General features: G+C 43.7%; 2 protein-coding genes across 3 annotated transcripts; one reads left to right on the top strand and one right to left on the bottom strand.

Moving 5' to 3' along the window:
- Positions 1-587: 587 nt before the first annotated feature.
- LOC106571574 (actin-related protein 10) lies at positions 588-10,718 on the bottom strand. Its single transcript, XM_014144799.3, has 12 exons — positions 10,517-10,718; positions 9,991-10,063; positions 9,792-9,874; positions 9,490-9,598; positions 5,894-6,069; positions 5,562-5,641; positions 4,543-4,578; positions 4,245-4,324; positions 3,977-4,050; positions 3,430-3,511; positions 2,142-2,343; positions 588-1,922 (listed from the first exon to the last, which is right to left on the bottom strand). The coding sequence occupies exons 1-12, from the start codon at positions 10,591-10,593 to the stop codon at positions 1,741-1,743; spliced, it is 1,254 nt and encodes a 417-aa protein (XP_014000274.1). The 5' UTR covers positions 10,594-10,718; the 3' UTR covers positions 588-1,740.
- A 679-nt stretch (positions 10,719-11,397) lies between these two features.
- LOC106571575 (uncharacterized) lies at positions 11,398-22,775 on the top strand. 2 transcript variants are annotated; one of them, XM_014144801.3, is made up of 8 exons: positions 11,398-11,644; positions 15,092-16,293; positions 19,010-19,396; positions 19,769-19,924; positions 20,044-20,202; positions 20,428-20,459; positions 21,346-21,480; positions 21,770-22,775. In XM_014144801.3, the coding sequence occupies exons 2-8, from the start codon at positions 15,207-15,209 to the stop codon at positions 21,842-21,844; spliced, it is 2,031 nt and encodes a 676-aa protein (XP_014000276.1). In that variant the 5' UTR covers positions 11,398-11,644; positions 15,092-15,206; the 3' UTR covers positions 21,845-22,775. The 2 variants fall into 2 exon arrangements, with proteins under 2 accessions (XP_014000276.1, XP_014000275.1); XM_014144800.3 differs by having other exon boundaries at positions 21,346-21,495.
- Positions 22,776-22,985: the final 210 nt, after the last annotated feature.

Here is a 22,985-nt window from a genome sequence, read left to right as displayed (position 1 = left end):
GCCAGAAATAGATCATTCATGTTTCAAACATAGTGTAAGCACATCCAATGACTTGCAGGTGCTAGGTTCAAAAAAATTAACTCATGAAATCATGAATAGACACCCGCACAATGGTGTCAGTGACCTGGTGCATCATGGTCCCATTGTTTAATAGCGCAACAAATCAACCCAAAACGATGAAGACCTTAAAATGTCTGTCGGTCTTTGACAGAAAGAGTCAAAGCCACTTGGTGTTTGCTTGCCAGACTCACTACTGTCACACAGTATTAGCAGTACCCAGCACTTCATGATGATTACTTTGGCCTGGTGTTCATTACTTTGGAAGAGGCTAGGAAATACCCCTAATCTAGCTTCAAACAATACCCCCTGAGTGCTGTCTCCTCACATCCTTAAAGAGTGAACATTATTCATGTTCTCCAGTATGCGTTTTAACAGTGAAGCAAGCTGTGGGAATATCAGTGTGAAACATCACTTGAAGGCTCTGGAGAGTGAGAAAGAAGTCTCATGAAAGACTGAGGGGGCAGAGCGACATAAACAGACAAGACAGGAAAGACAACACTAAGGAAAAGGATAGGAGCAACAGTGGGAATGTTTCAGGAATGTTTATTTAACGCTATTTGAGTTGATGCATTACAGATATGAGCTCTTGGGAGATTGAAACTGATATTGCAATGTTTTACATGGCAAAGAAGAAACAATAAATACAAGGCTAATAAAACACTTCATATTTGCTGAAAAACAATGCCTGGGGTAGCATTCACAATGACTACATAAAGAGCAACTTGACAAAGCAACATTTGAATACTGAAGTGCAATTTATCTGGTTCACCTACAGTACATTTTGTTACTGACAGTTTTCAAATACAGCTCAACAGCATGTTTTAACATGAAACGCATCCGTTCGTCAGAGTCAAACCAATACTTCTGCCTCAAGGGGAGGTCAACACACGGCCACAAATCAAGACCGCCTTGTTTACAAGGATCTGGGCCAGGAACTGATCTACCTGACCCCGGAATCCATGGCCACAGCACAGATCTCTCATATAAAATGCTGACTACCGTATCAGTGAGCTGTAGTTTAGCGATAAGAGTGAGCAGAGTCTGGATGGCAGTGTGGCATAGGTCAGGAGGAGTCTTACAGAACAAGAACAGGCACATAAAGACTGACAGAACTAAAACTACAATCCACAGCCGTCTGGGGGTTGAGATGCTGGGTGCATCTCCATAGTCTACCATGACTTCATGGCCTTGTCTCCTTTGTCGCAGGATTTTTCCATACTGCTCTCACCACCACCAATTCTGTTCAGTACAAATGAGGGGAAGGGCATGTTTTTATTTCAACCTTTATTTAACTAGGCAAGTCAGTTAAGAACAAATTCTTATTTACAATGACGGCCTACCCTGGCCCTATGGGACTCTGAATTATGGTCGGTTGTGATAAAACCTGGAATCGATGCAGGGTCTGTAGTGACTCCTCTAGCACTGAGATGCAGTGTCTTAGACCACTGCACCACTCGGGAGCATGAGAGGAAGCCACGATAGACTATTGAGACGTACCTATAATATCTGGTAGGTCTAACTTTCTATGTCTGGGATGAGTTTGTTGTGTCTAGTGTGGACTACGTCCGAAATGGCACCATTTTCCCCAGGACCAGGGCCCAAAGTAGTGCACTATTTAGGGTATAGGATGACATGGATAGCAGATGCAGACTAGAAGTAGACACTGTCTGATCTGGTGGTTTATTTCTCAGTGGAGAAGGCTCTCTTCATGAGCGGTGGTGGGGTCTTCCCTGCATCATATACTGATTCTGGGGGTGGGGAGCTGAGACAGCACCAGTCAGGGATACGGCCTGTCTGGTTATAGTAGTCACGGGACACGGAGCGGCTACCCAGGATGTCCTGCAGTGCTCCAAAGATTGCTCCTACACAGGGAGAGGAAAGCAGGAGACACAGGGTTATTCACAGCTGGTTTAGACCTAATCAGTCTGGAGGGGGGCAGGTTGATCTCTAACCCATGGCCACTAGCTGTAGTATCAATCACCTCGCAGCTTAGCTACTATTGTATTCCTACACCCATCGGATCCATACAGCTCTACAGTGTCTATGGACAAGGCTGGTTATCAGACTAATCCGGGTCTCACCTCCGAGCCATGCGGTGCAGTTGGGTTTGGCTGGAGGACTGTGCAGCCTGAAGCTCTTGGTGGCCAGGGCGTCGCGGTACTTGGGTTTCTCCACCAGGAGGCGTATCTCAGCCAGGAGCCGGTGCAGGAAGCCAGGCAGCATGGCCGTGCCCCCGATGATCACCAGGTTCTCAGACAGAGCCTTACGAGTGTCGATGGGACACTAAGGGGGTTATTCAGATGGAAACACGTGGTTAATAATGTATCAAATCAGTCATATTTTCTCAAATGTCCTGTTCACAAAATTAACAGCAAGCTGGACTTAAACTCCCAAGCTTGTTATCTGTCTATGTGTATGGGACAGAAATGGAGGTTTAATAAGATTTTTTTTTTAAAAACATGATCAGAAATGTATCAATGAATCAAATCATTCAAATTTTGTTCATTTCCGCACAACTAAATCAGTTGTACTTGCTAAGTGCTTTACAGCAAACTGTGCCAAGCAGAGGCAGCAGTGGCAAGAAAAACTATTTAGGGCCTGGGTGGGAAGAAACCTAGAGAGGAAGAAGACTCTGACTAGCCAGGTAGAAGTAGTTCAGCATCCATGCAGTATGACCGTAATGTACGCATGTACTGAAATTAGAGAGGAAAATGGTCACGCAAGTTTATAAATGCTGACATAGGCTCACCTGGACATGAGCATGATAAACGAGGTTCGGGTTGCTGACTTCCCTGTCACCCTGTTACTCCTGAGCAGGACAGAAGTGCTGGTCTCTCAGGAGAGAAACCTCATTGACATTGTAGACTGCAGAGAAGTGGAGTGGACTGTTAACTAGCTTCCTGTGACTGCCTGTCAAACTAGTCCACTGAGACCAACGAGTGCTTATGGTACTGTGCTTACAGAGTGCTGGGCCAGCAGCAAGAGTAATGGAGGCCGCACTGCCTATTGAGATTAATGGTCTGTCGTTGGTCTGATCAGGCTCCTCTCAAAGGAACCAAGCCGATTTCACCTCGGTGAACCAGTCTGGAAGTGTTGCTATGGTAACAGGGTTAAAGTAAGTCTCTCGTACGTTTCAGGGGGAATCGTTCCTCATCACAAAATGGAAAATAAGGAAGGAAGGAATTATGGAATGGCTGATTTTAATTAGAAGACGCTGATGTCTGATGAAAGGGCGTTGTGACCGACGCAACATTGTGCAGTAATTACTGATGAAGACAGTGTTGCAACTTACGAATTCAGTACCCACATATTTTGGCAGCATCTCATCGCTTTGCTGTTCGAGCAGAAAGAAACCAATACAAATGTTACCTTGACCAGAGCGTCAAGCACCAGAGAGGCCACACTCTTCTCCTCGTTGTCCTGCTCAAACAGCATCTCCATCACAGAGTCCCTGCAATAAATCTGAATTGTATTACGATTCCTTACAAAACAGAACCATCACATCACTCAGAGTCCCTGCAATAAAGTCTTTGCAAAAAAGACAACCCTTATTTCAATTCAATAAACATTTTTGGGACCCCAAGGGGAAATTGCAGCGTCTCATTAGCCGCTGCTGAGAAGAGCAGACAGACACTCATGATGAATGACCTTGCAGAGACAACCCAGATTCAATAATAGAAGGTGACCCAGATATTAAAGAGGAGACACAGAACCAAATATATAGGTTTGGAAGTGTACTGGACATGAATGAAATGGACAACACATTTGCCGTGTCTTGTAATTGTATCATTACTTGTATTCAGTTGAGGATATGTTCCATATTTGAGGATATTTTCCATAGTTTTCCACATTGCTAGTGTTAGTAAAGCATAACAGCTATTCAGGGGGGTGGGGGGACCAGAGGACAAACAGCTACCTGATTGGTCCCTTAATATGCAGAATCTTCTCCCCATCCAATGGGTAATCAACATCAGGGGGTGGTGTTGGACGCTACAAGGGGAAGAACATGGATGTGAGGGTCTCGAATGCACTGGATTATATACTCACTATAATACTCACCACACCAACTTTAATGAAAGGCATTTATTGGAAGAACACAGCAATAACTACTCTTTGAAATACCGGACACAATCCAAACATAGTCATGACTGACTGCCCAGTTTTGGGGGTCAAAGATCACTGACCTCAGCCGTGCCGCCCAGGTTAAACTTGGCCTCCTGGATCTTCAGGCCTCTCTGTAGGTCACTGATGAAACAGGTTCTGACTGGACAACAAGACAAACAGCATTAGAGGGTCTACGTGAATATACTTGCACCAACACCAACATACATGAATGGGGTGTTTGAAAATATTTTCACTTTAGCTGCCCTTTGTAGCAAAATCAATTTCATTTAACTGCCAAACAGGAATCCCGTCCCAGCATTGTCTGTTTTGTCTGTATGAAGGCAATACAAAAGTGGTTTCAGTCTCTTCTGAACATACCCTTGATATCCTCTACAACCTCCTCTGGGATGGAGCCTGGGAAAGAAAGACAGGATGAAAAGAAAGTGACTTATTTTTCTATGACCCACTTAGCCTTCCTTAAACACAAACCTCACAGAGCCCTTCATTTCACGTCAATGCTTCTGCTACTGTACTAAACCACTGAGTCTCGTTGCAGTCGAACGGGGCACGCCATGGGGGGTGCATCTGAGACAAGGAGACGAAACCACAATCGACTACGGAGGTGCACTCATGTGTTTAGGAATTATGGAGAAAGTGAAGAGAGTGGATTATATCTACTCTTGATAAGTGCAGAGCAGTTCACTAGTCCCAATTTGATATATACCTTTTACCTGCTCCAGATATGTTTGCTACAGTTTAATGTATGCATTCATAACAGTCGAACCAATGCATAGTCTACGTTATTAATTTGACTGTAACACTCCATTCAGTCGTGCCGTGGTTCTGCAGTGGTGTGGTTCAGTAGTGCAGAGAGAGAGGTGGTTTATGCTATGCCTGTTTTAATTATTGATGCCTATCCGAACTGCCTAGCCCTGCGTCAGCTAGCTAGAGAGCTACTGCTGCTCTTCATGATGATTCACTCTCAGAACAGAACAGAACCCCCAGGATGCAGTGCAGAAGGAGAGAAAGAAGGCCATGTGTATATACATAATTCAAAAGAGAGAAGGAGCGGGTCTCGCCTTCCTTTCACATCACGCCATGACAAGAACTTCTGAATACAAAATGTTGCATGATTGATTCACCCAGAGAGAGATTATAACTTTCATTCCTTTCTTATAACAACGGAACACCAGCATCACTATGAAACTCATTTTGAAAAATGAATTAACAAGACTGTCAACAACAGCTATTCACAACGCATGGTAAAGCCACAGAAAACAACAGGATCCATGGTGGTAGCAAACTAACACAGTTTATACAATGACAAAGCACTGCTTCAGTTGTGAGGTAAGTTGCTGGTGTTATTGACAAGTAGGTTTCTGATGTGGGGGTCTTACCAATGACTGTAGGCAGACTCTGTCCAGTACTGGAGTCTGAGTCTACTGTACACTGTTCCACCAGGAGCCCATCCAACTCCCTGAAGTGTAGAAAACACACAGCCACTTAGAACAAAGGGGGACAAGTACCTCTGAAAGCACACACCTTGACACACTTCATTCTGTCAAGGCCGGCAAAACAAGAAACTACGGCTTGAAACACACAGTTCTCAAGAGGTGAACAACAGGTTGTTTCCCCTGAAGTTCAGTATGTGAGGCAAGCAAAGTAACACATAAGCGAACATACTTCACATGATTACGCCATCAAAAAAACACACACGCATACTACTTACTTATGAATGGCCTTTCCACCCAAAGGCAAAGCTTCCCAGGCTGGCAGGATGGGGATGCACTCATACACAGGCAGCACCAGTGTCTCAGTGTAACCACAGTCCATCACCAGGCCTGAGTTGATGCCCAGAGACATTATGGCCATGAGGTGGCTGGGGGCAAACAGCACAGAGGGCACCTTGGAAACACAGATGCATCATGGGTAAGAGACAAATCCAAAACATCCTCGCCTGATCTGAAAATATAAAATCCTTGCCCCTTTTGTCTTGCACCTACTGTTAGGTGTGAGCAATATGGAGATGCCTCCATCTAGCTTCCCAATTGGCTTAGGGGAGGATTGCATTCGCCATTTTGCTTACACCCATCTAGTCAGGGTGGATAGGGTTTTTGTACCAGGTTCATTACATCAGCAATCACCTGCCTCCGGCAAAGTGGTTCTAGACTAAAGGTCGACCAATTAATCGGAATGGCCGATTAATTAGGGCCAATTTCAAGTTTTCATAACAATCGGTAATCAGCATTTTTGGACACCGTTTATGGCCGAATACATTGCACTCCACGAGGAGACTGCTGGCAGGCTGACCACCTGTTACGCGAGTGCAGCAAGGAGCCAATGTAAGTTGCTAGCTAGCATTAAACTTATCTTACAAAAAAACTATCAATCTTAACATAATCACTAGTTAACTACACATGGTTGACAATATTACTAGTTTATCTAGCTTGTCCTGCGTTGCATATAATCGGTGCGGTGCCTGTTAATTTCTCATCGAATCACAGCCTATTTCGCCAAATGGGTGATGATTTAACAAGCGCATTCGCCAAAAAAGCACCGTCGTTGCACCAATGTACCTAACCATAAACATCAATGCCTTTCTTAAAATCAATACACAAGTATATTTTTTTAATCCTGCATAGTTAGTTAATATTGCCTGCTAACATGAATTTCTTTTAACTAGGGAAATTGTGTCACTTCTCTTGCGTTCAGTGCAAGCAGAGTCAGTTTATATGCAGCAGTTTGGGCCGCCTGGCTCATTGCGAACTGTGTGAAGACCATTTCTTCCTAACAAAGGCTAATTAATTTGGCAGATTTTTACATAATTATTACATAACATTGAAGGTTGTGAAATGTAACAGTAATATTTAGACTTAGGGATGCCACCCGTTAGATAAAATATGGAACGGTTCCGTATTTCACTGAAAGAATAAATGTTTTGTTTTTCGAAATGATAGCTTCCGGGTTTGACCATATTAATGACCTACGGCTCGTATTTCTGTGTGTTATTATATTATAATTAAGTCTATGATTTTATATTTGATAGAGCAGTCTGACTGAGCGGTGGTAGGCAGCAGCAGGCTTGTAAGCATTCATTCAAACAGCATTTTCCTGCAGTTGCCAGCAGCTCTTCACTGTGCTTCAAGCATTGCGCTGTTTATGACTTCAAGCCTATCAACTCCCGAGATTAGGCTGGCAATACTAAAGTGCCTATAAGAACATCCAATAGTGAAAGGTATATGAAATACAAATGGTATAGAAAGAAATAGTCCTAATAATAACTACAACCTAAAACTTCTTAACTTGGAATATTGAAGACTCATGTTAAAAGGAACCACCAGCTTTCATATGTTCTCATGTTCTGAGCAAGGAACTTAAACGTTAGCTTTTTTACATGGCACATATTGCACTTTTACTTTCTTCTCCAACACTGTGTTTTTGCATTATTTAAACATGTTTCATTATTTATTTGAGACTAAATTGATTTTATTGATGTATTATATTAAGTTACAATAATACTGAATGAACACTTATTTTAATTGACATTATTACAAATATATAAAAATCGTCCGATTAATCGGTATCGGCTTTTTTTGGTCTTCCAATAATCGGTATAGGCGTTGAAAAATCATAAATCGGTTGGCCTCTATTGTAGACATATACAGCTAAAGTCGGAAGTTTACATAAACCTTAACCAAATACATCTAAACTCAGTTGTTTTCACAATTCCTGACATTTAATCCATGTAAAAATTCCCTGTCTTAGGTCAGTTAGGCTCACCACTTTATTTTAAGAATGTGAAATGTCAGAATAATAGCAGAGAATGATTTATTTCAGCTTTTATTTCCTTCATCACATTCCCAGTGGGTCAGATGTTTGCATACACTCAATTAGTATTTGGTAGCATTGCCTTTAAATTGTTTAACTTGGGTCAAACGTTTTGGGTAGCCTTCCACAAGCTTCCCACAATAAGTTGGGTGAATTTTGGCCCATTCCTCCTGACAGAGCTGGTGTAACTGAGTCAGGTTTGTAGGTCTCCTTGCTACACACGCTTTTTCAGTTCTGCCCACAAATGTTCTATAGGATTGAGGTTAGGGCTTTGTGATGCCCACTCCAATACCTTGACTTTGTTGTCCTTAGGCCATTTTGCCACAACTTTGGAAGTATGCTTGGGGTCATTGTCCATTTGGAAGACCCATTTGCGCCCAAGCTTTAACTTCCTGACTGATGTCTTGAGATGTTGCTTCAATATATCCATATAATTTTCCATCCTCATGATGCCATCTATTTTGTTAAGTGCACCAGTCCCTCCTGCAGCAAAGCACCCCCACAACATCATGCTGCCACCCCCATGCTTCACAGTTGGGATGGTGTCCTTCAGCTTGCAAGCCTCCCCCTTTTTCCTCCAAACAAAACAATGGTCATTATGGCCAAACAGTTCTATTTTTGTTTCATCAGACCAGAGGACATTTCTCCAAAAAGTACGATCTTTGTCCCCATGTGCAGTTGCAAACCATAGTCTGGCTTTTTTTATGGCGGTTTGGGAGCAGTGGCTTCTTCCTTGCTCAGCGGCCTTTCAGGTTATGTTGATATAGGACTCGTTTTACTGTGGATAGATACTTTTGTACCCGTTTCCTCCAGCATCTTCACAAGTTCCTTTGCTGTTGTTCTGGGATTGATTTGCACTTTTCGCACCAAAGTATGTTCAGCTCTAGGAGACAGAACGCGTCTCCTTCCTGAGCGGTATGACGGCTGCGTGGTCCCATGGTGTTTATACTTGCATACTATTGTTTGTACAGATGAACGAGGTACCTTCAGACGTTTGGAAATTGCTCCGAAGGATGAACCAGACTTGTGGAGGTCTACAATTTTTCCCATTGAGGTCTTGGCTGATTTCTTTTGATTTTCCCATGATGTCAAGCAAAGAGGCACTGAGTTTGAAGGTAGGCCTTGAAATACATCCACAGGTACACCTCCAATTGACTCAAATGATGTCAATTAGCCTATCAGAAGCTTCTAAAGCCATGACATCATTTTCTGGAATTTTCCAAGCTGTTTAAAGGCACAATCAACTTAGTGTATGTAAACTTCTGACCCACTGGAATTGTGATACAGTGAATTATAAGTGAAATAATCTGTCTGTAAACAATTGTTGGAAAAGTTACTTGTGTCATGCACAAAGTAGATGTCCTAACTGACTTGCCAAAAACTATAGTTTGTTAACAAGAAATGTGTGGAGTGGTTGAAAAACTAGTTTTAATGACTCCAACCTAAGTGTATGTAAACTTTCGACTTCAACTGTAGATCAGTGGTCTCAGACAGTACCTCAAACTGTTTGAAGAAGACCTTGGTGAGAGTTTCTCTGAAGTGGGAGGGACAGAGGATGGACTCAATGATCACCACTCTCCGGTCACGAGGGTTCACCAGCAGATGCCTGGGCGGGGCAGGAGGGGAGTAAACACAGACATTTATTCTAGACTACAAGTCTAGTCACTCAATCATCCATGTTATTATGACCTGGGATGCATCTCCAAAATCTAAAATGGCTTCTTCCTCATGGTTACTTTCAGGTTCTCTCTATTAATGTGTCAGTCATTGCACACACTACTTCGTCAAAAGAGCCTCACCTGAAGTAGAGCATGTGGATGAACTCCTTGAGGTTGGAGTAGAGCTCCTCTGTGTTGATGTTGTACTGAACTACTTTGATAGACTGTGACAGAAGACACACACACACCGTCACTAATGGTAATATGCGAGGCTGTCCATTTGAATATGGTCTGTCAATAAGTTAAATAGCACTAGTCATTCGCTCAGTAACTAACTCACCTGTTGTTGTCCAGGCTTCTGGATCTCGCTGGGAATTATGAACCTGGGCCCCGTCTCTCCAGCAAAGCCACATCTGCATCATCATACAAAACCATTTAGTTTGGTGGGTGAAATCATTGGCACTTGTCAGACAGTGTCAATACTCATTGAGTCCACATTCATTGACAAAAGGCCTTAGTGTGTGTCAATATACAGTACAGAAACAGAAGCAGAGTTGTCATTGAGGGTCTCATCTGTTTCTCATATGACCTGCCCCAGGCGCCAGACATCTTGCTAACGTTAAACATCATTGCTAGCCCTTTTTCAGCAATAGCATATTACTAACACATTTTGGCTAACTAAATAACGTGCTTTAAACAGTGGACACTCGGTCTATATTTACTTAAATTCATGAAATCTCTGATTGATGTTCATTACTTAGCAGTTATAACTGGCAGTGGCAACGTTGCTAACAGTAGTTAACGTAGTCAGCTAGCCAAATTTAGCTATGCCAGCTAACAACATAGCTAGCTAGCTAAATACTCACTTCGTGTAGGCTGCTCCTAAATCAATGACTACTGCAGTTTTCTCCCCTCCACTCCCCAACCCTTCAAACAAGGGCATTTTAACGTTTATATTTATTTAATCGTTTCCAATATGGAGAATTTACTAAATATGCGACATGCAAGTGCAATGACATTAATTCCGGTTCGGTTGGGTTGGGCTGTATCCTTTCAGCTTGAGGAATGACGTCCGTGGAACTCGCCTGCTTAAAAATAGTTGGCCCTCTGTAAATTAATTTATGGGATGATACTTTTATGTTTTAAATGAAATCACACAAACATTTGAAATACATTTTAAAAAATCTACCGGTCTATAGTCACATCCAAACGTTTATAAAAGGCAATTGTACAGCCCATATATGCACTGAGAATATGAACTGTCTATAAAGGACTTGAAATGAATGGCATAGCCTATCCCTATATTGCCCAAAGTATCTAGAAATGAAAGGATGAAAAGAGAAACATTCTGTGTTTTTTATTTGCCATGAAGTTATGCCTTGAGTAGAGAGATAGTTGGTCTGACACCATTTTTTTTTATTTTTTTTACAGATACACTTTAATTAGGCAATTTCCTTACATTTGGCTACTGTTTAGATGTCACATGTATCTTCAAGGAGCGTATTAATTGTAACGATCTAAGAGACGCACAACACAGGATCCAAGGAGCTGTCCATTTAGCACCACCTCGAACAAAAACTACACTTGAGGTTCTACAAATAGAATTTGAAAAAAAAAAAATATATATCCACCAGTCAAACAATTGCCTGTTCTTCAACGCACTAAACGTGACATATTACTGAACGTTCTTCATACATCATATCTCTCCACACGCTCAATCACAGATCATGATTGAGACACTGCCAGTTCAGCACCACAGTCGCGCGCATGCACACGCACTCCGAAGCATACATTGGTTGATGCTGATCAGTACAATAATAAAGACTAGGCTATTCCTTCAGCTTGCTTCCGGATCGATATTGGCAGTTTATTGATATGATATTGAAGCTGTTGTAATATACAACCCATTGTTTAAAGGAAAGCTTGGGGTGGTGGAAAAAACATACCGCCCTTTGCAATGAGGTAAACATCATTCCCGTCTACGACTCTGGCAGGTAAGGACCATGCATTATACTACGTGCATCTTAATCTGCCCTTAGACTTTTCATTTTACCTAACATATTTTAATGTATATATCTATTTTTAATATAAAAATGATCTGCAGTATTGAACCGTTGATATGATGAGAAGCACTCTAGCCTATGTTGCATAGTCACAAACGTACATATGAATACGCGGATTTGAATGCACTAGAAGACTACTAAGATCTCGGCATGGGATGTGTACGCTAAAGCGGATTGTGCCTGCGCCGCAGTGGCGTGCATCTGTATGATGATGTTTGTTTACCGGAGGTCTATTCAAATCCTCAGAATTGGCTCATAACATGTATTCTGGGTGTCAAGCAGCAGGCTGCTCTCTTGACTCTTGTTGAGTGCATTAATTAACATTGATTAGCGATGGACATCTTTGTGAGCAACACAGCAGGGCTCGGTGGTGTTTGGTAAGAGTTAGGTGTGTGTGTGTGTGTGTGTGTGTGTGTCAGGATTTGATGTTGATGTCTGTGAGATACCTGTCTGACACACGCAGCAATACAGGGAGGCTGAGGCAAGCAGGGTGTCTCCCAGGCAACCCAATGGGAACTCAAATCTAGAAAAATGTCCCTTGTAGATCGTCGAAGTGTGGTACCATTTAAACGTTTTACTGTGGTGTCCTATTCTCTTCATTACTTCACATTTGAACGTGTTCTTTCTGTTATTATAATCGTATTACAGTTTTTTCCCCAATGGCTTTGGTGCAATTTTCACAAGTATGCTACCAGTCAAAAGTATGGACACCCCTACTCATTCAAGGGTTTTTCTTTATTTGTACTATTTTCTACATTGTAGAATAATAGTGAAGACATCAAAACTAGGAAATAACACATATGGAATCATGTAGTAACCAAAATGTAGTATTTTATATTTTTCAAAGTAGCCACCTTTTGCCTTGATGACAGCTTTGCACACTCAAAACAGGTCATCAAAAAGATAGTTGTTTAAAACTCTAAGCACATTTTGTTCGGTTTTTCATCTATAAATACATGTTAAACATTGTAATACATGGTGATATAAAGTAGTTGCCTTTCACAATGCAATACTCACATTACTTTTCATATGATTGTCTTCTCATTTGTTAAAATACATTTTACTATTACTTAACCTGACTGCACTTAATTGATGATCCCGTAACCATTTGGTAAACCTATAGATTTTGAACTGGTTTGTCTGCAACAGATTTTGAGAACTACACAATGAAAATGTACATTAGGAACACCTGCTATTTCCATGACATAGACTGACCAGGTGAATCCAGGTGAGAGCTATGTACCCTTATTAATGTCACTTGTTAAATCCACTTCAATCAGTGTAGATGAAGGGGAGGAGACAGGTTAAAGAAGGATTTTTAAGCCTTGAGACAATTTGAGACATGGATTGTGTACGTGTGCCATTCAGAGGGTGAATGGGCAAGACAAAAGATTTAAGTGCCTTTGAACGGGGTATGGTAGTAGTTGCCAGGCGCACCTGTTTGTGTCAAGAACTGCAACGCTGCTGGGATTTTCTTTCTGAAGACACTGTAAGTGCAATACAATACGGTAAAATACAATGCATGATTACAATACAGGTGGAAGATGAATGATTGCCATCCCCATGAGTTTACCACCCTATTTCAGGTCATGGATGAGGCATGAAATGACATCAATCCAGATCTATGTCAGTGTAACCGATGTGAAATGGCTAGCTAGTTAGCGTGGTGCGTGGTGCGTGCTAATAGCGTTTCAATCGGTGACGTCACTTGCTCTGAGACCTTGAAGTAGTTGTTCCCCTTGCTCTACAAGGCAGTTGTCGATGTGTGCAGAGGGTCCCTGGTTCGAGCCCAGGTAGGGGCGAGGAGAGGGACGGAAGCTATACTGTTACATTGGTGCCGTGACCCGGATCACTGGTTGCTGCTTTTGTGGAGCAATGGGTAACGATGCTTCGTGGGAGGCAGTTGTAGATGTGTGTGCAGAGGGTCCCTGGTTCGAGCCCAGGTAGGGGTGAGGAGAGGGACGGAAGCTATACTGTTACATTGGTGCCGTGACCCGGATCACTGGTTGCTGCGGAAAAGGAGGAGGTCAAAAGGGGGGTGAGTGTAACCGATGTGAAATGACAAAAATACATTTTACTATTACTTAATCTGACTCTACAGTATTGTAGCATATTACATTTGAAAAATATATCTTGCATTGTTTGCTATTGGATTATCTGGTTGTTAAAGCAACTGAAGATATCATTATGTTGTGTTTTGGTGATCATGGTATTTCAAAGTAAACATATATTTTGGATCAATGGTTATGTGGTGAATGATGTCTCCTAACAAAATGAATGCACAATAAACAGTTTTGAGTGTTACTACTTTGGAGTTTTGTACTAAGAGTATTGAAAATTCACCACATACTTGTGAAAATAGCACCAAAGCGATAAACAAACAGTATCTATTTGTATGGTGCATTTGATATGAAAATGCACTCACTGAAACTGTTATGTGAGGGTTAGGCCTATCTATCTAAACATATTAACCTGCCGAATTCGACAGAGTCCAACTGAAAAAGACTGAGTAGTTCTGGAGAGAAAACCTGCTAATAATAGTTATTTTAAAAGTGCAGGGGTTTGCTGTGTCAGGCTGTACTGAATGTGTGTGTGTGTGTGTGTGTGTGTGTGTGTGTGTGTGTGTGTGTGTGTGTGTGTGTGTGTGTGTGTGTGTGTGTGTGTGTGTGTGTGTGTGTGTGTGTGTGTGTGTGTGTGTGTGTGTGTGTGTGTGTGTGGTGTGGGGTGGTGTGTGTGTGTGTGTGTGTGTGTGTGCACGCATGTGCGTGTGCGTGTGTGTGGAAAGGAATGGACTAGAAGCACAATAGCCAGAGAGAGGGATAGAAAACAGCAAGGGGTAGAGAGATAGTCCAAATGTTCCACAAAGCTGTTTAAGAAACTGCCAGTCTGCAGCATCAAAGGAAAGGCTGACAGAAAAGCTCATATAATTCTCAGCCTCAATTACCTTAGGTTAGGCTTCAGCAATAAATGAGTGGTGAAATTCTCAAACAAATTCTCTATTCCTATAAGGGCAGTGTGCCTCTCAGTCATAATTCGAACACCTTCTTTTATTCACCTGGCTTCAATATCTACATGCTCCAGTTTAATATAACCTTTACTTAACTAGGCAAGTAAGTTAAGAACAAATTCTTATTTACAATGATGGCCTACCCCGGGCGATGTTGAGCCACTTGTGTGCCACCCTATGGGACTCCCAATCACGGTCAGTTGTGATACAGCCTGGAATCGAACCAGGGTCTGTAGCGACGTCTCTAGCAGTGAGATGCAGTGCCTTATAGCGCTGCGCCACTGTGCCACATATTCACAGCAGTCCTAAGTCATTGCATTTATCAGGAGCTGAATATATCTCTTTGTTTTTAACCCCTTCTCTTTCCTAAGCTGAATCTCCAGACCATTTGGGTGTGACCTGCCCCTGTCGCCTGACCCCTCCCTTCTAGCCACTGCGACCCCTCTCTCCTTCTCCATGTTTACTTTGTGGTGAGAGATTGGAGAGATGCTCTTCTCTGTGACCCTCCATCACCTCCTTCTGGCAGGGGTTTTTCTCTGCGTCTACAGCACCCCAGTCCCACCCCTCCACGACTACGCACCCTCCACACAGGACAGTGGCTGTGATGGACAAGCTGGAGAGCCAATGGAGGGAGAGCCCTGTTTAACACCAGCAACACCTGCCAGTGTCATATCAACAAGTGTCCAATCTGGGCCCTCTGATCCTGGCAGACTGTCCTATGGGATGGCAGAACACATGACTGGCAGCTGGACTGAACTATCAGAGAATGTAGGAGTAGGGAGAGGCACTGGCCCAGATGTGGACGGAAGCGAACCAGGGGGGATAGAGCCAGTGACGCAGGTAGGAAACAGGGACAGTCATGGACGAGGAGTGGCTGGGGCTGAGAGCCAGGGGAGGGAGGCAAAGACGGGGGCTGCCTCTGAGAGCTTGTATGAGGGGGAGACTCACAGACAGCCTGCAGAAGCTCCAGAACTCTACACAGACAAAGAGATGAGAGTAGGGCCCGAAGAGAAAACCATGGAGAATGTACCTATTACCACCACTGGGGCAATGTTAGCTTCCATAGGAGAGAAGCACCAGATGACAGTGGCCATGAATACATCTAGAGCTGCTTTACATGATGCCTCCACAGCAGCCAGAGACCCAGAGCCAGACAGCCAGTCAGGGACGCACCCAGCTGGGGAGAGGAGAGACCTCATCCTAGAAGAGAGGCCAGACCTCCATGGAGGAGAGGAGGGGGAACTCAGACAGAGCTTGACCGACATCGGAGCTCCTCTTCTGGGCCAGGAGACAGAGACGACCAGATCAAGCTCCTTATCTCCCCAAAGCATCCTTAAACACTCACCTTTGACCTCCATCCCTCTGTCAGTATGGGGATCCAGAGGAGAAGCTTCATTGCTGCCCCCTAGTGGTCTAGAGACCACCGGCCCTGCCACTCCGCGGCACCAAGGTGGAGAGACAGAGCCTGCTCTCTCAAACCCCTCCCTGGCCGACCTTGGACCGGCCCTGACAGGATCCTCCAGACAGGATGACCCTGACAGCCTCTGGACTGAACCACTGCAGCGAAATGAGGGTGAGTACGCAGTATGCTATGTTCCACTTAGTACATACTGGATATTTTAAAGAGCCACTGGGGGCCACCTGGAGTTAATCTACTCTACAGTTTCCCTTGACATTCTCTGTTGAGTTTTTGCACATTCCCACACAAACAGACTTGCTCTGCCTCACAACAAGGTAAGGTGCTGCTCTGGCTGTTATTGTGTCACACCATAGAATTCCATGACATGGGTTCAGTGGCAGGAAACCGTAGTTTTCTGCCTCTTTGCGTTTCGCCGGGTTTCATGAGGTTTCATTCAAAATAGAAGGGGAAATGAAAGTGACACGTCTAGCAGCAGAGATCTCCTTTGATGATCGGGGTGACACGGGAGAGGCGTCCCCTTGGTTTTCCACGCTTCACTTTGAACCATAGCAGGCAGGGACCCAGGGAAGCAGTCTAATTATTTTCTATTTCTGACTGTGGAAATAAACCCACATGACTGCCAGCAGACAGCAGTGACAGGGACTGTAATACAAGCCTCTGGGGGATTCACTCAGCCTCCATCTCTCTCTCTCTCTCTCTCTCTCTCTCGCTCTCTCTCTCTCTCTCTCTTCCTCACACAACATCCAGATTTCTTCCTTCCCTCTCTGTGCTCCTCCCTCACCCTCTGCTCTCTCTCTCTCTCTCTCTCTCTCTCTCTCTCTCCCTCCCCCCCCCCCCCCCCCCCCTCTCTCTCTCTCTCTCCCCCCCCTCTGAGCGGAACAGTAAATACCTAGGCAGGGTCAGCCAGGCAGGTTATTACTGTGTGATGCAGTAGACTAGTGGATTAGAGGAGTCAGTCTGAGCCAATATGTACAGTGCATTCAGAAAGATTTCAGACCCCTCCCCTTTTCCACATTTTGTTACGTTACAGCCTTATTCTAGAATGGATTAAATAAAAAAAATCGGTACACAATAATGACAAAGCGAAAACAGGTTTTTAGAAATGTATCTTATTTTCATAAGTATTCAGACCCTTCGCTATAAGACTCGAAATTGAGCTCAGGTGCATCCTGTTTCCATTGATCATCCTTGAGATGTTTCTACAACTTGATGGGAGTCCACCTGTGGTCAATTCAATTGATTAGACATGATTTGGAAAGGCACACACCTGTCTATATAAGGTCCCACAGTTGACAGTGCATGTCAATGCAAAAACCAAGACATGAGGTCGAAGGAATTGTCCATAGAGCTCCGAGACAGGATTGTGTCAAGGCACAGATCTGGGTAAGAGTACCAAAACATTTCTGCAGTATTGAAGGTCCCCAAGAACACAGTGGCCTCCATCATTCTAAAATGGAAGAAGTTTAGAACCACCAAGACTCTTCCTAGAGCTGGCTGCCCGGCCAAGGAGAAGAGCCTATGTCAGGGAGGTGACCAAGAACCCGATGGTCACTCTGACAGAGCTCCAGAATTCCTCTATGGAGATGGGAGAAGTTCCAGAAGGACAACCATCTCTGCAGCACGCCACCAATCAGGCCTTTATGGTAGATGTGGCCAGACGGAAGACACTCCTTAGTAAAGGCACATGACAGCACGTGTGGAGTTTGCCAAAAGGCACCTAAAGGACTCTCAGACCATGAGAAACAAGATTCTCTGGTCTGATGAAACCAAGATTGAACACTTTGGCCTGAATGCTAAGCGTCACATCTGGAGGAAACCTGGCACCATCCTTATGGTGAAGCATTGTGGTGGCAGAATCATGATATGGGGATGTTTTTCAGCGGCAGGGACTGGGAGACTAGTCAGGATCGAGGGAAAGATAAACAGAGCAAGGTACAAAGAGATCCTTGATGAAAACCTGCTCCAGAGCGCACAGGACCTCAGACTTGGACGAAGGTTCATCTTCCAACAGGACAACGACCCTAAGCAAACAGCCAAGACAACGCAGGAGTGGCTTCGGGAGAAGTCCTGAGTGGCCCAGCCAGAGCTCGGACTTGAACCCGATCTAACATCTCTGGAGAGACCTGAAAATAGCTGTGCAGCGACGCTCCCCATCCAACCTGACAGAGCTTGAGAGGATCTACAGAGAAGAATGGGAGAAACTCCCCAAATACAGGTGTGTCAAGCTTGTAGCGTCATACCCAAGAAGACTCAAGGCTGTAATCTCTGCCAAAGGTGCCTCAACAAAGTACTGAGTATAGGATCTGAATACTTATGTAAATGTGATATCAGTTTTTAGTTTAAGCAGCTTTCGTTTGTCATTATGGGGTATTGTGTGTAGATTTTCTTTTTAAATCCATTTTAGAACAAGGCTGTAACGTAACAAAATGTAGATAAAGTCAAGGGGTCTGAATACATTCCGAATGCACTGTACATGCCGGAAAGAGATGCAGAAAGAAACATTTCGATTGAACCTTCATCAGCTCTATAGAAAAGTAGGTGAGTAAATCAAAAGTTACTGTATAAGAATAACCTGTCCCAGAAAGCTGCACTGATCATGAATACTTGAACACCATATGGTAACCCATGGTTATGATATGTGATTTATGTATTTTTATTTTATTTGTCAGAGCAGTTAGAATGTAGTTGAGAACTGGAATCAGAGTTGTGGGCCTAAAACTGATCTACTGTCACCAGTACACATTCCACAATGTTTCTAGCCACAAGCTGATCTCTTGTAGTCACTAAACCAGTAGGAATTGCCTATGGACAATCAGTGAGTCCTGACCCAACATATTTTGGTGTATGTGTGTGTGTATTTTACAAACAGCCATGGATGCCAGTGCCCCTCCCTTGCAGGACGCGGCCACAGAGGGCACGATGTCCTCGGAGGACCTCCCTCTCATCTTTGAGCCCTTTGATGTCACACCCGAAGGGGCGGGGATAGCAGCGGCCACTCTCTCGCCTGACAACTCACAGCCGTCTGTCACCATGGTTACCACGGGGATGCTGCTGTCAGAGGCGGATCTTGACCAGGTGGTCACTGTGGATACAGATGACACAGGGCCATCCCGTGTCCCGTCCCCAGTGCTACCAGATTGGACGTCGCCATGGCAGACATCCGGGGCTGAAATCTCTGAGCCCATCAGCCCCTCTGGTTCACCCATAGACCAGCCCCCTTCAGAGGCAGAACAGCTAGTACACCAGTCTGACACAGGTGAGAGTTCATTCTTCCACACTCTTCCATTCGTCCGCTTTATCTTTCCACCATATTGCTTACAGTCATCCGATCTGTTCAGATCTAGAAGTTTCTAGAATAGTGTCTAAAGCAGGGGTAGGCAACTAGATTCAGCCGCGGGACGATTTTTGTTACAGTGAATGGCCAGAAAATAATAATAATTTTACACAGCAAATTGACCACAATTAAGCCCAAAAATAGATTGTATTAGAATATACAAATAATTTCACAACTTCATTACATTGAGACATTATCACGTCTCTTCTTTTTTTTTTTTACAAAAGGGATAGTTGTTGATGTTAGACTTCACTATATCTACTATAATGATCCCACTGTGATGGTTATATTTAGATGGCGGTGAGACCATACAGAACCCAAAGGAAACCGCGCCAACATCCGAACCCAATCCTATAAGCACCACCTCCCAGCAGATCACCATGACAATGGTCACCAAGACAACCAAACTGCCTGCAGCCAAATCAGGTCTGGAGGAACTGGAGTCTGAAGGTAGGTGTCACAGTAATACACACACATAATACACAAATGTACACATTGTTTTCACAGTGTAAGGATGAAAGTTCAAATTTACAGGAAGTTGCATTAGTTGTTTTCCTTCCTTCCTGTAGAGGAGCCAGAGGAGGATGAGGAGGATGAGAACACGGAGGAGTCAGAGGAAGAGGACAGCGAAGAGGACCTGAATGAGACCCCCATCCCAGCCCCCACCCGACCTCCCTACAGCCTCATCCCCCCACCCCCTGTCTGGGTGCAGCGCAATCAGGGCCTGAGTGAGAGGATACTCAAAAAACACACACACACATGCGTTCATGCACATGTAAAACTGACTTTGGCTCTTTGTGGTCGATCAAATATGAGGTAAATATTTTCAATTAGGAGAGAAGTGTAATTGAAATAGTGGGTAAAAATCCATTGTGTAAGTATAATTGAAATGGTGGGTAAAAATCCCTTGTGTGGATTCAATATGCTTCAAAGCCACTCTTCCTCTTTTTCAGTGCGTAGATGGGTGGAACTGATCAGAGAAAAGGTAAGACTGCCCCCTAATGGTATTTTTTAAATTAGGATCACTATTAGCTAATTCTAATGGATCAGCTACTCTTCCTGGGGTCCACACAAAACATGACATAATACATAACATTTATAGACAAGTACAGCACAGAACTATAGTACATACTGTACACTGAAAATAAGAATAGTCTGCTTCATACATTTATGCCTTAGCATTCCATGCATCATTCACTCATAACAGCAATAATGAAGCCATTCATTTTCCCATATATTGCAATCCTTTGCTCAACTGTTACAAGTGCTTTGTCTAAACAGGTTCTGATATCCTAATCTCACAGCATCCTTGAATCCTGATATCCTAATCTCAGAGCACTAGTTGTTCTGTAAACACCAGAGAGAATTTCACAACATCAGGAACCATCCGTGTCCTTGGTTCTTCCATTTGACCTCAATACTATGCCTCATCACGTGATTCATAGATGCCTCTGGGTGCAAGTGCAACACACGAAAACCAAAACGCAATAACCGTGTGCTCATTAATTCCTGCTCAATTCCTCTGGCGTGAACAGAGCCAGACATCATATCGAATGGAGTTGCACCCTACAGTAAATTTCACCCCTGCTATGTTCCTCTGACGTGGACGTAGCGACCTTGACTCCTATGGAGTTGCACCGCATTCAGCTAAATTCCCCTGATGGAACCATACTATCCTCCATTATAAAATAAAGGATAGAAAGTGTGGTCCTTCAGGCCGTTTGGCTATTTAGTTTAGTTAGTCAAAAAAACAACATGTAAAACATCTACTGAAAGAGTTTTCTCTAAGACACTACTCGTTGTCTCGTCTGTCTCTCCTGTGTGTGGCCCCTCTTTTACCCATGCCCCAACCATGTCCCCTCTCCCTCCAGGCAGGGTATGTGTCTGGGATGTTGGCCCCGGTGGGCATTGGCATCGCAGGGGCCCTGCTTATCGTTGGGGCCCTCTACAGCATCAGGATGATCCACCGTAAGAGGAACAGCTTCAAACACCAACGCAGGAGGAAGGTCAGACACACTGAGGTTAATAGGAATACGCTTACTAGCGCTACACTATTAAATAAGGATCCACAAATCAGCTTACGGTAGAAATTGGCATTAACAGTCTAAAGTGGCTTCCTTAACTCATCTCCTCACCTTCATCTGCACTGATTGGAGTTTCTATCACATCAGTGCAGATGAGGAAAGGAGACGGAGAGGAAGATACTTTGGACTTATTGAGCTGTATACAACCTTTACCTCCATGTAATGAATGTCCTGACTTTTGGGTTTTGCCATCTGTCCGTTTCATCTCCAGCAACCCAGGGAGCCAAGCAGCAACGGGCAGGACCAAGCCATGCTATTGGCTGACAGCTCTGAGGACGAGTTCTGATCCCTCCCACAGCCCTGTGCATCACATCTCCATGACTACCACATCGCCAATCACTATGGGCCGCCTGGCTATGAGACAATGGGGGAAGTGGAAGTACAACCGACAGACGGATGGGTTTTTGACATGTAAAACACGGTTGAATGTTTGCACACCTACGTAGCTACAGGTGCACAGAGGGAAAATTATAGAAAATTTGAAGAGACCCCAGGATATTGACATTCTTGTATGATCCACAGTGTGTTGAGCGCAAACCAGTTTGAGATCCTTTTAAACACACTGCATAAAGGGATGTCAGTGTGCTGATGCCTCTTCTTTTTTTTTCAATGACTGGCTCTGTAATTAAAACGCTAGAGGGGACACCTACATGGCATACAATAGGCTCTCAGTTTATAAAGCTTAGACGGGTTACTTTTCAATAGTCTAAAGTGGCTTCCTCTCATCTCCTTTCCTACATTTAGGAAGTCATTTTAGGAAGGAAGCCACTTCAGACTATAGAGATCCACTTACTGGAGTAAGATTGCCACATACTATATTGTTCATAGCACATCATAGACACTGGAAGAAAAAAAAACATAAGCTCTTGGCACCAGTTGCATTAAGTAAATATGTATTGAAAATACTGACAGCAGTTCTTTGATTCAACCTTGTCGAGTGTTGAAGGCCAAAGGCATGTCATCATCCTATTTGAAAGCATGCAGCAGGAACCAGCTCTGTGTGTGTGTACAGTATACTGATATTTTTCCTCGTTGCTCTTCCTGACAACGTTAGGTTTTTCCTCCAGTGCATGGCAAGCAACCTTTTTCATAACCGTATATACAAGGCTAATACTTAATTAATAATCTCTATATCATTTCCCATTTAATAGTCCATTACTCTACAGAAAGCCCAAGTCATTTGGAGTCATTACATCCACATCCATGCTGACGGATTTGTAAAGGGAGACCACTTGCATTTTTCACTCAGCTTCTGTCCTGTACTGTTGTTTCTCCAAACAGTGTAGGAATAGAATGTTGTTCATTTGCACTGGTACCTGAAAGGACAGCAGGTTGACGTTTGTCATGAATCTTGCCCTTGAGGCAGAACGGAGCGATTTCCGCTAGATGGACCAGCTTCAAAGTCAAAATTGGCTATTGTAAAAATG

Source organism: Salmo salar, chromosome 15, assembly GCF_965601325.2.
Source record: "Salmo salar chromosome 15, fSalSal1, whole genome shotgun sequence".
NCBI classification, from domain to species: domain Eukaryota; kingdom Metazoa; phylum Chordata; class Actinopteri; order Salmoniformes; family Salmonidae; genus Salmo; species Salmo salar.
The sequence above is the reverse complement of the archived record's forward strand: the minus strand, read 5'-3'. Positions and strand labels throughout refer to the sequence as shown.

Bases quoted from the DNA above. Each gene is read 5' to 3' on its own strand.
- LOC106571574 (XM_014144799.3), bottom strand. From the start codon at position 10,593: ATGCCCTTGTTTGAAGGGTTGGGGAGTGGAGGGGAGAAAACTGCAGTA. The intron at 5,642-5,893 runs GTAAGTAGTATG...TCTACACTTCAG, and splicing joins GGTGGAAAGGCCATTCATAA to GGAGTTGGATGGGCTCCTGG. The intron at 1,923-2,141 runs GTGAGACCCGGA...CTCCCTGTGTAG, and splicing joins CTGCACCGCATGGCTCGGAG to GAGCAATCTTTGGAGCACTG.
- LOC106571575 (XM_014144800.3), top strand. From the start codon at position 15,207: ATGCTCTTCTCTGTGACCCTCCATCACCTCCTTCTGGCAGGGGTTTTT. The intron at 16,294-19,009 runs GTGAGTACGCAG...TTTTACAAACAG, and splicing joins ACCACTGCAGCGAAATGAGG to CCATGGATGCCAGTGCCCCT. The intron at 21,496-21,769 runs GTTAATAGGAAT...TTTCATCTCCAG, and splicing joins GGAAGGTCAGACACACTGAG to CAACCCAGGGAGCCAAGCAG.